Raw genomic sequence first — 12,600 nt, forward strand, 5'->3', positions numbered from 1 at the left:
AATCAATCACTTTATACATGATGGATTTCTCTGTTTTGTTTAGTTTAATGTGACTTGTTCATCTACCCAAATAAAACTTATTCTATTTTATTTTCAGGTCCGATAAAAACACATTTACTTTAAAATATAAGGTTAATGGGTTGGGACTTATTTCCCAATGAGATATAAAAATACAGTGTTAAATATTTTTTTATTAAAATTTACTTTGACAAAATTGTGTAAATCGCAATAAAATATAACAACTTTAGATAAATAAGTGTTTCTCTAACCCTAATATTTTGGAGATTGATCCCTCATATGAATCAAAAACTTCTTGGGGATCAATATCATTATAACCATAGGTTTACAGAAAAACTTACTTACCAGAAGTCAATGCATTTGATGTTTATTTATTCTGATTTATTACAAAAATTACTCGATAAAAATTTCCAATTTTTGCACTGTTGATACTTATGGTTACCCCTTTTGGTGCATTTTTATCCCAAATGGGATTTTATATCTCATTTAGGCGATTGATCCCAACCTGTTGTAAAGGGTTAAGATGGGAGAATACGTGTTCTAAAACAGTGAAGATGTGGTCCATAAATTATTAATAAGTGCTTATGTTTTCTGAATTCTACCATTGTATTTTTCCTCAAACTCTTGCCAATAGTCATTCAGAATAAGATAAGATTTTCAGAAAACCATGGACGCTTGGCTTAAACTTTTGTCATTTGTAGTTGAATGTATTTTGTGTCAACTTGCGAGCAAGACTGGGGAATCAATGTTTATCTTGAATAGTGGTCATGTATAGCAAAAGTATTTTTCTCTTTAGATTGCATTGTGATTTATCATAGAGAACTTCATTTAACAGTACAATGATAAGTTTTAAAAGTAAGCATTAGATTTGCAGCATTTTGTTTTTTAAATTAATTTATTATAATCAAAGAATGTTTTTTGAGATTGGTAATGGTATTGATAAGAAATTTAGGTCAGTCGACCGTCTGACCGAATTTCTAGCATTATGAAAGGTTATCAGGTACATTTAGTAGGGAGTAACAATTAAAAATAAAGCATTCTAATATTTAAGTATGAACACATGCTGTGATGGCAGACATTTACTCATCAAATGTCAAATTAGAAATTAAATGGATTATCATAAATAAAGTATTTTTGTTCCCAAGACATCCTTCTTTATCATTTGACTCAGAAACTTGATTGCATTACATTTGAAATGAAAATTAATTATGTTCTGTGAAACCAACTAAGTAAATGCCTTTGCATTTGATATTAGTGTTATAATATTGCATTATCAACACTGAACAGGTTATTTATTAACACTGCTGCTGTGCTGCACAGGGTAGTCAGTGGCAATATTATTGTACTTCTAGGGCTGGAACGATTCAGGGTTCATTCAATTCGGTTCAATTTCGATTCAAAATGTACTGGTTCTTCTTTTCTTTTTTTTAATTGGATTTGATTAAACATAAATCAGCCTTAATAACTTTCATTTTCAATAAAAATAATAATTCTGATAGAGGCCTCGTAGGCAACAATGTTGCTTTTCAGTTTCATTTTAGCGACCTTGCGTCTTCAAGAACTTTTTTGAATAAGCAGACTTTATATATGAACTGGTAGATCCAGTTGTTTATTGTAATTGTGGTGTACGCAATTAGGGTACAAACAGTAAACTTTTTTTTAAAAGTAAGTATCACAAGTTGTAGAAGTCACTATGTTCTGCTGAATAGTCTAATAGTGAATATGGCAGAATTTTATACTTTATTACTTCTTCTCCACAGAAATTAGTGAGAAGTTTGGAAGACTTAATTTATTTTAGATTTTAAACTTAATTTTTAAATAATAAGTGTTACTGAAATAAAATAAAAGCAAACACACACTTCCATTCAAGGATTGAAAGAAAATACTTTTTCCTCCAAATTTCTTAAAGTTTCCTAATTTGTAAAAGTTGATTAAATCCATGCATTTTTACCTTTTATATATGAAATGTTTCTTAATTATGTAAGCCAATTGACAAACATGCAAGAAAATAATTCTTTGCAATATGGCAATGATATTTGCATTTGGGGGTATTAGTTCTACCCTTTGACCCAATTACAGCCATTATACAGAGAAACTGTTTAATTTTGTAAATTACTGCAGATTTACGATTTTATGATAGTTTTATTTAAAATGGCATTTAAAAAAGGCATTTAAATGGCATAATTATTAACTAGTTATAAATTACCAATTTAAAAATTCACCACTATAAAAGCAAATAACATCGGTTGAAATTAATGCACAGGATGAGGACATTCTGGTGAAGTTATAGAAAGCGAATGTGTCAATGAAGTCGCCTATTGTTGGTCCATTAGTTATGCTCAGCAATAAACAAATATAAAGAAAAAAGCTGTTTAAGTAGCTTTTTATATACAGGCTGAACATGTTCTGATATTTAGAAATATTGACACTTGATTGGGAAAAATGGATCTTAATTTGGGAAAATATCGGTAAGTTTTGGTTTGGGAATGGGTCTGGTAAATGGACCCAAAACAAGCAAGGAAAACCCCTGTAGATAGACTGGTACTTGTATATAGTATGCATATATTTCCAAAACAAAGGATTTTCACTGATTCTGTAAAATCCAAGTATGAATGCCTATATTTACATGAATTAACATCCTACTTCAATTCCACAGGGCAAGTGTTGGCAATCTTTGTCAGCAAGGCTGAGGGTCAGATGCTGTTGGATTACATGAGCACATACAGAGTGGTCAACGTGCAGATCCTGGAGGGACACAAGCGACAGATTGGGAATGAGCTGGAGCAGCACAACCCCACCACAAAATTATGTCAAAGTTGTTGTAGGTTCATGGAAACTTAAACTCTTTTTAACTTTTTCGATAAAAAAAAATCAAATCACGATAAAAACTCGTGAAAATATCTCTAGTAGATGTCATTTACATTAAAAAGAGTCCAAAGTAATTGATTAAAAACTCCATTTCTATAAACGTAAATTTCGAATTATTAAACAAATGTCTACCACTAATAGTAAAAGTTAATTTTGTTTGATGAATCGCCCTTTTGTTTTTTCGTGGTTTTTGTTTAAGGGGGGCGGGGTATCAGCCTAGGCGGTTTTGACTTGTTTGTACTTGGAACAAAAGATTTACAACAAATTCGAAAGTAATGAAATTTGAATGTTTCTTTTGTTCTTTACAAAATATGACTACATCAATCAAATCACTTTATAGATCAATATTTACATCTACCGAGAATGATTTCCCCTATTTCTTACTGAAACTTGTTGTTAAATTCATAGTTCTGTAGAAATGGCAGACTTAAGGGCCCACGGGAAACGATTTGAATGACCCTTTAAGCTAACGTACTGATGTACATTAACAGTAATTTAGTTAATTTACCTTACTTTTTACAATCAATTTATTAATTTGTTAACAGAAAGATGTAGCTTAAATATAAACAATAAAATGCTTTCTGTGATGACTCGATCATGCAGGTTATGAAGGTAGCGACCATTGCAGAAAACATTTACACAACCCGCTAACGCTGGTTATGTATTTTTTCTGCAATGTTGCCACCTTCATATCCCGCATGTATCACCAAAGAAAGAATTTTATTGTTTAAATAAATAATAAAATGTTAAAACATGCATGTACTAATTTAGTAAAAGCCCATTAACTAACGGTAAATGTACATGTATCTTTAAAATAAAATAAGGTCGTTGAACAGCTTCCAAAAAATCTCACTTCCACAAAAAACCGTTTCTAATGTTAAAAATATCTGTTAATTAATTCGTACATCTATGATCACCGTGCGTCATTTTAATACGTGTAGTTTGAGCAGTTACCTGCAGTGTAATGCCATTGAAGAATGCACTGTGAGCACACCATGTCCAGCGGAAGTTGGAGATCTATGTCGTAATATCCTGTTTCTTTGGGATAGAAGTGATGCTCGTCTGTTCCCGCTAAATTCAGTTTGTGTTGGTTGAGGCACTCCTGGGTCACGGGTACTTTTGGGTTGTTGTGGGGGCATATTTTGAACTGAAAGTTTCCTAAATGAGATGCTGTTAGCCGAATCTGTACCTAAAAGAGCAATTAAATATGCTTTTAAATTGATCTTACAATGTATCTTACTATATGTATCTAGTAACGTTGCTGACCGGTTTATTAAAAATCAATTTGTGAGCTGTGTAATCTGACAAATATGGACATTCTCCAATGAATCAAGAATATAAATGACTGATTAAACAAAGATATTGCGTGTCTCTGATTTATTTTGAAACTGAAAGCAAACAGTAATTATCGAAACACACCAACACATGACATTTTTATTACTAGGACCAGATTTTGAATGATTTATTGTTTGTACTTCTTTAATCCTAAGAAAAAACATTGAAAATTGAAAGTAATGTGTATAATTTTTAAGGCAATACAAACTTGGCGTAACTTTACATATAACGGATGACGCCTTAAGCATACAAATATGACACAATAAAACAATAGCAAGGGTACCCGCGTAGAAAAATATGAGAGTGGTTTTTTTTTCAGTGTCAAAATGTGAGTTGAGAGAAAAGACATTTTATTTCCCCACAAAAACTTTAGAGGTTTTCTGCTGCATGAATGTTTTTTATTTATTTATTTTTTAAATACCGTGATGACTTGACCACGTGTGTAATTTCGTCCAATCACGCCAGTAGCGTAGATTCCTCCAGCCTCGTTATCACGAACTTCTGCATCATATGCATCGCCACAGGTTCCACATTTCCCATCCATTTCATCCCATTGTTTCTGTGTAAAAAATACTAATATGAAAGTCTTGTGAAATTAGACAATCGACAATTATTCCTTTACAAATTCAAAAGACTCTTTTAAAAAAAATGTCAGTTATTTGAATTACATTTTGACAAATCAAAGGTAGACATTGTGAAAACTAAATATTCCATACAATAACTATTATTAGATCAAGTTCAAACTTGAACCGACCACTAGCATTTTTATAAAGATTTATTTTTTGGTGTACTACAGTGTAGTTTAATTAAGCAATTCTAACAATTAAGAGCGAGGAAAAGTTAGAGTGAAAATATAATTGGTCAATAAATTAAGGGAGGGGATATTCAATGAATAATAAATAATGAAATAATGAAATCTTTTTGTACTTTATTTAATCAAACGTGGAGCACATGGCTCAGATGTCATATGCGCTAGGACAGTAACCAAAAGGTCACTGGTTTAAACCCCGCTGTGGTCAATAGATGTTGTTTTGTGATCTTAGACAAGGCACTTTATCTACATTATTGGTATCAGTCCACCCAGATGAAATTGGGTACCGGCTTATGCTGGGTGTTAGTTTGGGGACAAGTATTCCTTTAACTTCAATTTCACTGTTCATTTTCTTATTTTCAATTCAATTTTTTACATGGTCCCATAAAAGTGGGGGGGGGGGCAACTTCATGTTCATTCAATTTTCAGTATACCCCCCCCTCCCCCCCCCCCCCCCCAATGGATTCGTTAAGCACCACTGAAACCGGAATAGCACCGGCCCTGTGCAGCTTAATGACACGAAGAAGAATTTTTAACCATGTGAATTTCTTCATTAATCATTTCTACGTTAGTCTTTTTAAAATACTTATTTTTGTCCCTCCGAGGGGTTTTTTTTCAATGCAATTGTTAAGCATTATTTAATTGAAAGTGGCTATCTACTTTTTAAATCGTTTTATAAACTACTCATTGACTGGTTGCTAAATGCTGTATAAATCATTATGATCTATAGCTACAGGAGAATATACTTATTTTAGTCACAAAGAAAGTATGGGGATGTGCACTCATTTTAGGCAAATTAAGAATTTTATTCGAAATTTATTTCGAGAAAAATACATATTTGCGGGATATTTCCCGCACAGTTTCAGTTGAACTTTGACAACGGTAATAAAATTTCTAAATCTAAGATCCGTTAGCGTAAAACAGTTGACATGCGAAGCGCTTACGTGTAGAATTCTATTTACAGGTGCGTGTGTTTAGTGGAGATTTTTATCTTTATGACTCCGATACCATCATAATCCGAGGCGAATTATAATTAAAGATACTTATCTGTCTATTCTTCTTATCTACAGCCATGAAAACGTTATAATTTAATATCCATCATTAATATCACAAAAAAAAAATGCTTGCGGCCTTTTTAGGAAAATAAATCAAAATTGTTTTTCCTTTTGGGGAGATTACTAAACCCTGTATAATAAACATGTATATATAACACCAAACAATTGTAAAGCGTAGAAATCGGGAGAAGAACGGGACAGGTCTTCTTTTTATAAATTATGATGTTTTATCACTCAAGATAACATTGTTGAATTATTTAAACATTTCTTTATTTTTTTGTAAATATAAATTAAAACGTCAAAGATCCTTTTAATTATAAATCTATGCTTTATTTTTTTTTTATCATCAAAGTATGCTTTTGATATACATATAAAGAATCCTAACGATAATTTCATGTTAATTTATTCAGACGGTTATATAAATTATATATTGAACAAATTCATTTCCTTAATAAAACATGCTTTCTCTCGACATCTCATGATTATATGAAGTAGCAAACACTGATTTTTTTTGATTTTTTTAATTTTATTTTTTTGGGTCGTTTCTCTCTTTTTCAGCAATTCGTATATATTGACCTATTTGTAGAAAAACGCAGAAGTGTTTGCACTCAGACTTGATTGCTTTTATTTCTGATTTCTTTTCAAACATTCTCTTCTTGAAAGGGCTAAATGGTCAAAGCCATTTTTAGAATTATTCAGCTCTAATTGATAAATAAATAGAAAAAAAATAATCTAAAGTTTTTCTTTACTACATAATAGTTTTAATTGGTCCAAAATATCATATTCAAATTTTTAGAGATAGATCTGGTGATTTGATAATTCAGTCTCCTTAGAGTATAATGTTAGTGTATAAACGCAGACCAAAAAACCGGCCAAGTACCGGTACATGTACCTGCTGTTGATCCATTTTGAACAGTGGTCTGATAACTAGTATTGTTAGCCAAAATTAATTCTATACATTATGCAGGAAAAGATAAGAAAGATGCGACTTCAGTTTGAGTGGGATATTGTCTGATTTAATGAGCCTAAAGAGGAAAATTGCGTTTTTTAAAATAAAATGTCATGTACTATTATTTGACATGAAAAATTATTCAACACCATGCACAAGTAAGTTTTCTTGAGCTTTTTGGCCCTTTATTTCTCATCAAAGAAAGAGAACGCATTTTAAAAACAAAACATTACTTTATAATTGTGCACACTGGCGTTTGATATTTGTATTTCATCTCCATTTTTTTTCAAGGTAAGCACTGTTGAAAGCTTTTTATTTATATCTCCCGGGTATGATTCCCTCTATTTCTTACGGAACTTATAGTTCTATAGAAACAGCCAGACTAAAATCAACACACCCCGTTTATCAATTGGTCGAAATCTACAGCGGCTGAAACTGACAAGAAACTGACAGGACTGAATCGACACGCCCCGTTTATCGATTGGTCGAAACTTACAACGACCTAAGAAAAATCGCGGACTGCACGAAATAATCATGATGATGTCAGACTCAAAGTCTCACAGCTATTAACATCCTGATGTTCACTAACAGTTACTGTAATTTAGTTATTTTTTTTTACTTTCACAATCAATTTAATAATTAGTTATCAGAAAGATATAAAGATAAATAATAAAATGCTTTCTTTGATGATTCATGCGGGTTATGAAGGTAGCGATCATTGCCAAAAAAATTACATAACCCGCTAACGCTATTGATTTATTCATATTAAAAAATAGAACATATCCTAACACATGTGAAACAAGCAAGGAAAAAAATGGACCATATTTATTACTACTATATACTACTTATATATTATTACTGCCACTTGTTTACAAATGTAAATATCTGCGAAGTTGAAAAAGAAGTTTGTGAAAATAGCGTAAAAATTAAAGTTTATTTCGCAAAATAGAACTTGGTTGCTGCTTCCAACAATTTTTACAGGAGGTTATTCTCAAGTCTAGTATTTTGGTCCATGTTGGGAAAGTCGTCCACTTTAAATCATTCATTCAGGATTACTTCATTGAACGTGCAAAATCGTTCGTCTTACATATAAGATAAGTGATCGACATTTTTAATTTTTTTAATCATTGACAACATAAATGATTTATGATAAAAGACAAAAGCTTTCTGCACAGAATTATCTATTTAATTGATGGTGATTGATTCGATTTTCAAATTGCGAATAAGACTTTTGCTGATAAAGAGATTTTTACTTTGAGGAACATGTACAAGATACAATAAGGTGAAAATCAAAATAAGTGACAAATACTGTATTATACATGTGTGTGTATATATATATCATGAAAGTATATATATCATAAAAGTATATATATCATAAAAGTATAAAGAACCTATTATCTATTCATGTTTGTATGCAAAACGTGCAAAAATAATTATAATTCTTGGTTATAAAATTAGAAATTTTTTGAAGGCTGTATAGTACAAGAATGTGTTTGACAAGGTACGGATATATTAAAGAGATGCCGCATCATTCCCACGTTTACCTTGATTTATTGTATATACATACTTAATCGCTTTATCCTGGCCTTAGAATTACTAAATTTATCAAGATGACACATTTTACGTAAAAATGAATGTATTTTCTTCTAACAAAAGTAGCAGATTATTTCGTTGTTTTATATTTTAAATAGTGCTTGAAAATTGTGTTCCGTTTATTGCGGAAACGGATTTCTGCGCGTACTGCAAATGTTCGGGTACAGTAGAAAAATTTTGACTTTTGCAAAACATGTAACATCAAAATCTATAATCATAAATATTTCCGCCATTAACCACAAGCAGGGAAAAGAGATATCTCTTTTATGAGATAAGATTAAGCTTTATTTAACTTTTTCATGTTTCACTTATAAAAGATTTCGTTGATACATATCATATGTAAAGAAATTTCAGTAGATGTGGACTCTAGGACACTAAGGTATACAAAGTTTTACCTGGTACATGTAGGATATACCCATGCGCCTATCTAGTGGAGGGTCGGGGTCCAGACCCCCCCCCCCCCCCCCCCATCTGGAAAACTAAAAACAATTATCCCTTGGACCCCCTAAAACATTTTCTGGATCCGTTCAAGATACCGTTATATAAGAACTACTTATATATATACCACTTTTGTAGCACTGGGGCATTAAATTAGCATGTTAATCTTACCGCAACTCCGCCGCAGAAGAGTTCCATGTCGTTGTAATTTGGAGTAAACCCTTCATACACCCTCCACATGGAGGATCGCTGGGGTGGCTCTATCATGTACCCGTGTGGCTCACCCACCGCCAACAGGCTAGCTAAAACCACTGACAGACTCAGGAGCTTCATGGTTGGGCATTGTGAAGACAGCGAGAGACTGCTGCTTTATATATTATTCGCCGCCTTAGCTTCATTTGGCCATTACAGATGTGATACTCATCTTAATTAGATGTAGGATCTGAAGCGGAATACCTGATAAGACGGGTAATTAGAAATTGATACGTTCCTGATATTAAAATTCACAATATCTGGACCATCATAAAGATAGTTGGAAAAGATTTCTACAATGTTTATTTATCATATTCATCATAAATACATGCAAGCGGTCTGCAAGTATTTGAAATACAATTGAAAATGTTTAAAACGTCATGCGTCTTGTTGCATTATGATTCTAAATAGATAATATAGAAACTTATTATTATCATAATATATAAAAACGAATGAACAAGAGGTCCATAGGCCTTATCGCTTACACGAGCTAAAGTATTTGCACCTCTTTCTTATTTTTTAAATATAGAAATTTCTTGAATGTTATTAACCTCATTAAACGGATCTTATTTTCAAAGATTAAACAACACATAAAACAGTTAATATAAAAATCCTAAAAATGACGCCTACTTTTTTGGACATCATTTCCTAGGAATTAAGATGCATCAACTGACAATTCTTATTATCACAAAAAAAATAAATCAACTTATCAAAGAAATGAAACTTGGAAAATGACCTATAAAAAATTAGGAAATGTGACTGTAGGTCATTGAGACCTTGTAAGAGGATATGAACATTCGATAAAGCTTACATAGTAAAATAAAATAACGTAGCATTGTGTTTCTTCAGGGAAAAGAAGATATTTTTACATTTTCCCTATATGTTTTTACATCAAAATTTGAACCTCATCAGAGGCCCCAGTATTGGCCTTGGGGTCAATTTAACAATTTATAAGTGATACCACTAACTGTAGGATTAGTTCTTCAGAAGAAAATTTTTTAAAAGTCATATTCCCTTTTTATATTTTTCTGTTGAACTTTGAACCCCTCTTGGGCCCCTATGCATTAGCTAAGGGGCCGTGGTTTGTACAATTTACTAGTACAATCTACACTATCTGAAGATGCTTGCATAGTAATCTCACAAATTGTAGCATTGTAGCTTCGCCGAAGAAGAATTTTAAACATTTTCCCTATACATTTTTATGTTGAATTTTGAACCCCTCTTGGGCCCAAGTGGCCGAGGTATAACAGTTTAAACAATTTAGAATCATTCTACACTACTTAAGGATGTTTGCATAGTAATATCACTAATTGTAGCACTGTAGTTCGGTAACGATATCCAACGCAGTGCTGAATTTGATTTTAATAACATTTTAATGCATGTTGAAATACAACATAATAGCACACAAAGAATTACATATGTATGGATGGTTACAAAATCAAAATTTATACAAGGACAAAATATATGTATATCCTGTTGAAGCATTTGAGTTTGAAATTAAAGAAGTGAATATTACAGTAAGAAATATCAACCATCAGGAATAAAGCTGTTACTCAATGTTAAAAAGTTTTAAAGTTTCGCTACAAAGTACTGGAATCGTTTTTGACCTTACTGTAGTTATTGAAAAGCAACAGACGCCCACTACTACATCTATATACATGTATTACATATTTTCTTTTTACACATGAATGAACTTTGTGGTCAATTCACCCTGATCTGTAGTCACAGATAACTACGTAGGCAATTAAATCACACAGATATCATCTCCATAGTTCTAAGATTAAACAACCAGAATAGACCCAAATTTAATTATAGAAGCCGATTTAGAATGTCAAATTTTACTACGCAGTTAGGATTTGAACGTGTACATTCATTTATTTTAATTTTCTGTTGTACAAGATAATAAGAAACAAGTGTTTTTGTGAGTATAGATATGATGAGTATTAATATCGAACCGAACTACTATTTTTTTTTAATGTTTCTGCGATATAACAGGTACAAGGGAACAAAACATCGCATTTACTACACTCGAATCCACGTAAAATATTTACTCCTTTATTTGCGAAGAAAACCGACGAACATTTACAGATGTTTGATAAAAAACCTGGATTTTTCAAGTTGATTAAATGACTATGTACATGTAAGCATCCTGTTAACTAATTCAATGCATTTATTTTCTGGTCAAACCAGCTCACAAGTTCACTTCTACAGTTTCATTTGTATGAAATACTACATGTAGTTGTATGAAATACAAAATTAAAGGAAATATCATCCGTTTCCCCAGTTTTCATAAAAGTGACCTTATAATCTCGATCTATATTAAATGTCATAAATAAGTTTCATAATTTCGTTTAAAAATATTTTATGCTACAATGATTAAAAACAAAATTACAAGATGTCATGTTGTAAATTTTGTATTTACACCCACGCAGTAAATTCAAAATTTACAACATGACAGTAGGAACCATTGCAGAAAAAAATCATGTTACATATATGACAAAAATTTCTCCAATGGTCTTTTACTTCAATATCTCTCTGCATCCATAAAAGCGATTATATTGTAGTTCGTTTTCGTTATGAGCTGTATAAAAACAATTTCTTAGAAATCGGAAGATGGGGGTATATCGGAAAAATATTTAAGATTATTAGTCTAATTACAAAACTTTTTTCCCTACCTTTTGCAATGTGCAATGTTTTGCATAAAATAATCATGCATAATTAAGGAATAAGGAATCATTCTTTAAGTATTATGAGGTGATAATTTTGAGAGTATTACTCACAATATTCAAAGAATAATTCGTTTTACTTATATTTATACATTTTTCAGCAATTGTACGATTCAAAAATTAAAATATTAAGTAGCTGGCGCCCCAACTTTACGTCTTTTGAATTTATTGGACTGTATAGTACAAAATCGATACGTAGTATTATCACAGATAAAGACACTGGGAACAGTTAATATTAGTTATTAACATCCTTATCTAATTGATTAAGGCAATTTGTTTGACCATATAGATCGAACGTGATACACGTATATGCTTGAGGGACATACAGATTTAATGACGTGAACAGTGTTAAAGGTTTATACATTTCATTTACTAAAGACCGATTTCATGATACTTGTAATTTGTTTTGCCAGTGTGACTGGACCACTGGATCTTGTTTTTGGATCTTGATCTGGATCTTCCTCGCCATGCAGATAATCTGATTGATTCAATGCCCATTAAACAAACAAGCATTTTGTGTTCTTATTTATTCTTAATGTCTTTTATTACATATCA

At 31.6% G+C, this 12,600-nt stretch overlaps 1 protein-coding gene across 1 annotated transcript; it reads right to left on the reverse strand.

Moving 5' to 3' along the window:
- Positions 1-3,814: 3,814 nt before the first annotated feature.
- On the reverse strand, positions 3,815-9,427 carry LOC136271518 (uncharacterized). The gene is made up of 3 exons (XM_066071676.1): positions 9,239-9,427; positions 4,643-4,780; positions 3,815-4,075 (listed from the first exon to the last, which is right to left on the reverse strand). The coding sequence occupies exons 1-3, from the start codon at positions 9,398-9,400 to the stop codon at positions 3,815-3,817; spliced, it is 561 nt and encodes a 186-aa protein (XP_065927748.1). The 5' UTR covers positions 9,401-9,427.
- Between the last annotated feature and the right edge of the window lie 3,173 nt (positions 9,428-12,600).

This window comes from Magallana gigas, chromosome 2 (genome assembly GCF_963853765.1).
Source record: "Magallana gigas chromosome 2, xbMagGiga1.1, whole genome shotgun sequence".
Classification (NCBI taxonomy): Eukaryota; Metazoa; Mollusca; class Bivalvia; order Ostreida; family Ostreidae; genus Magallana; species Magallana gigas.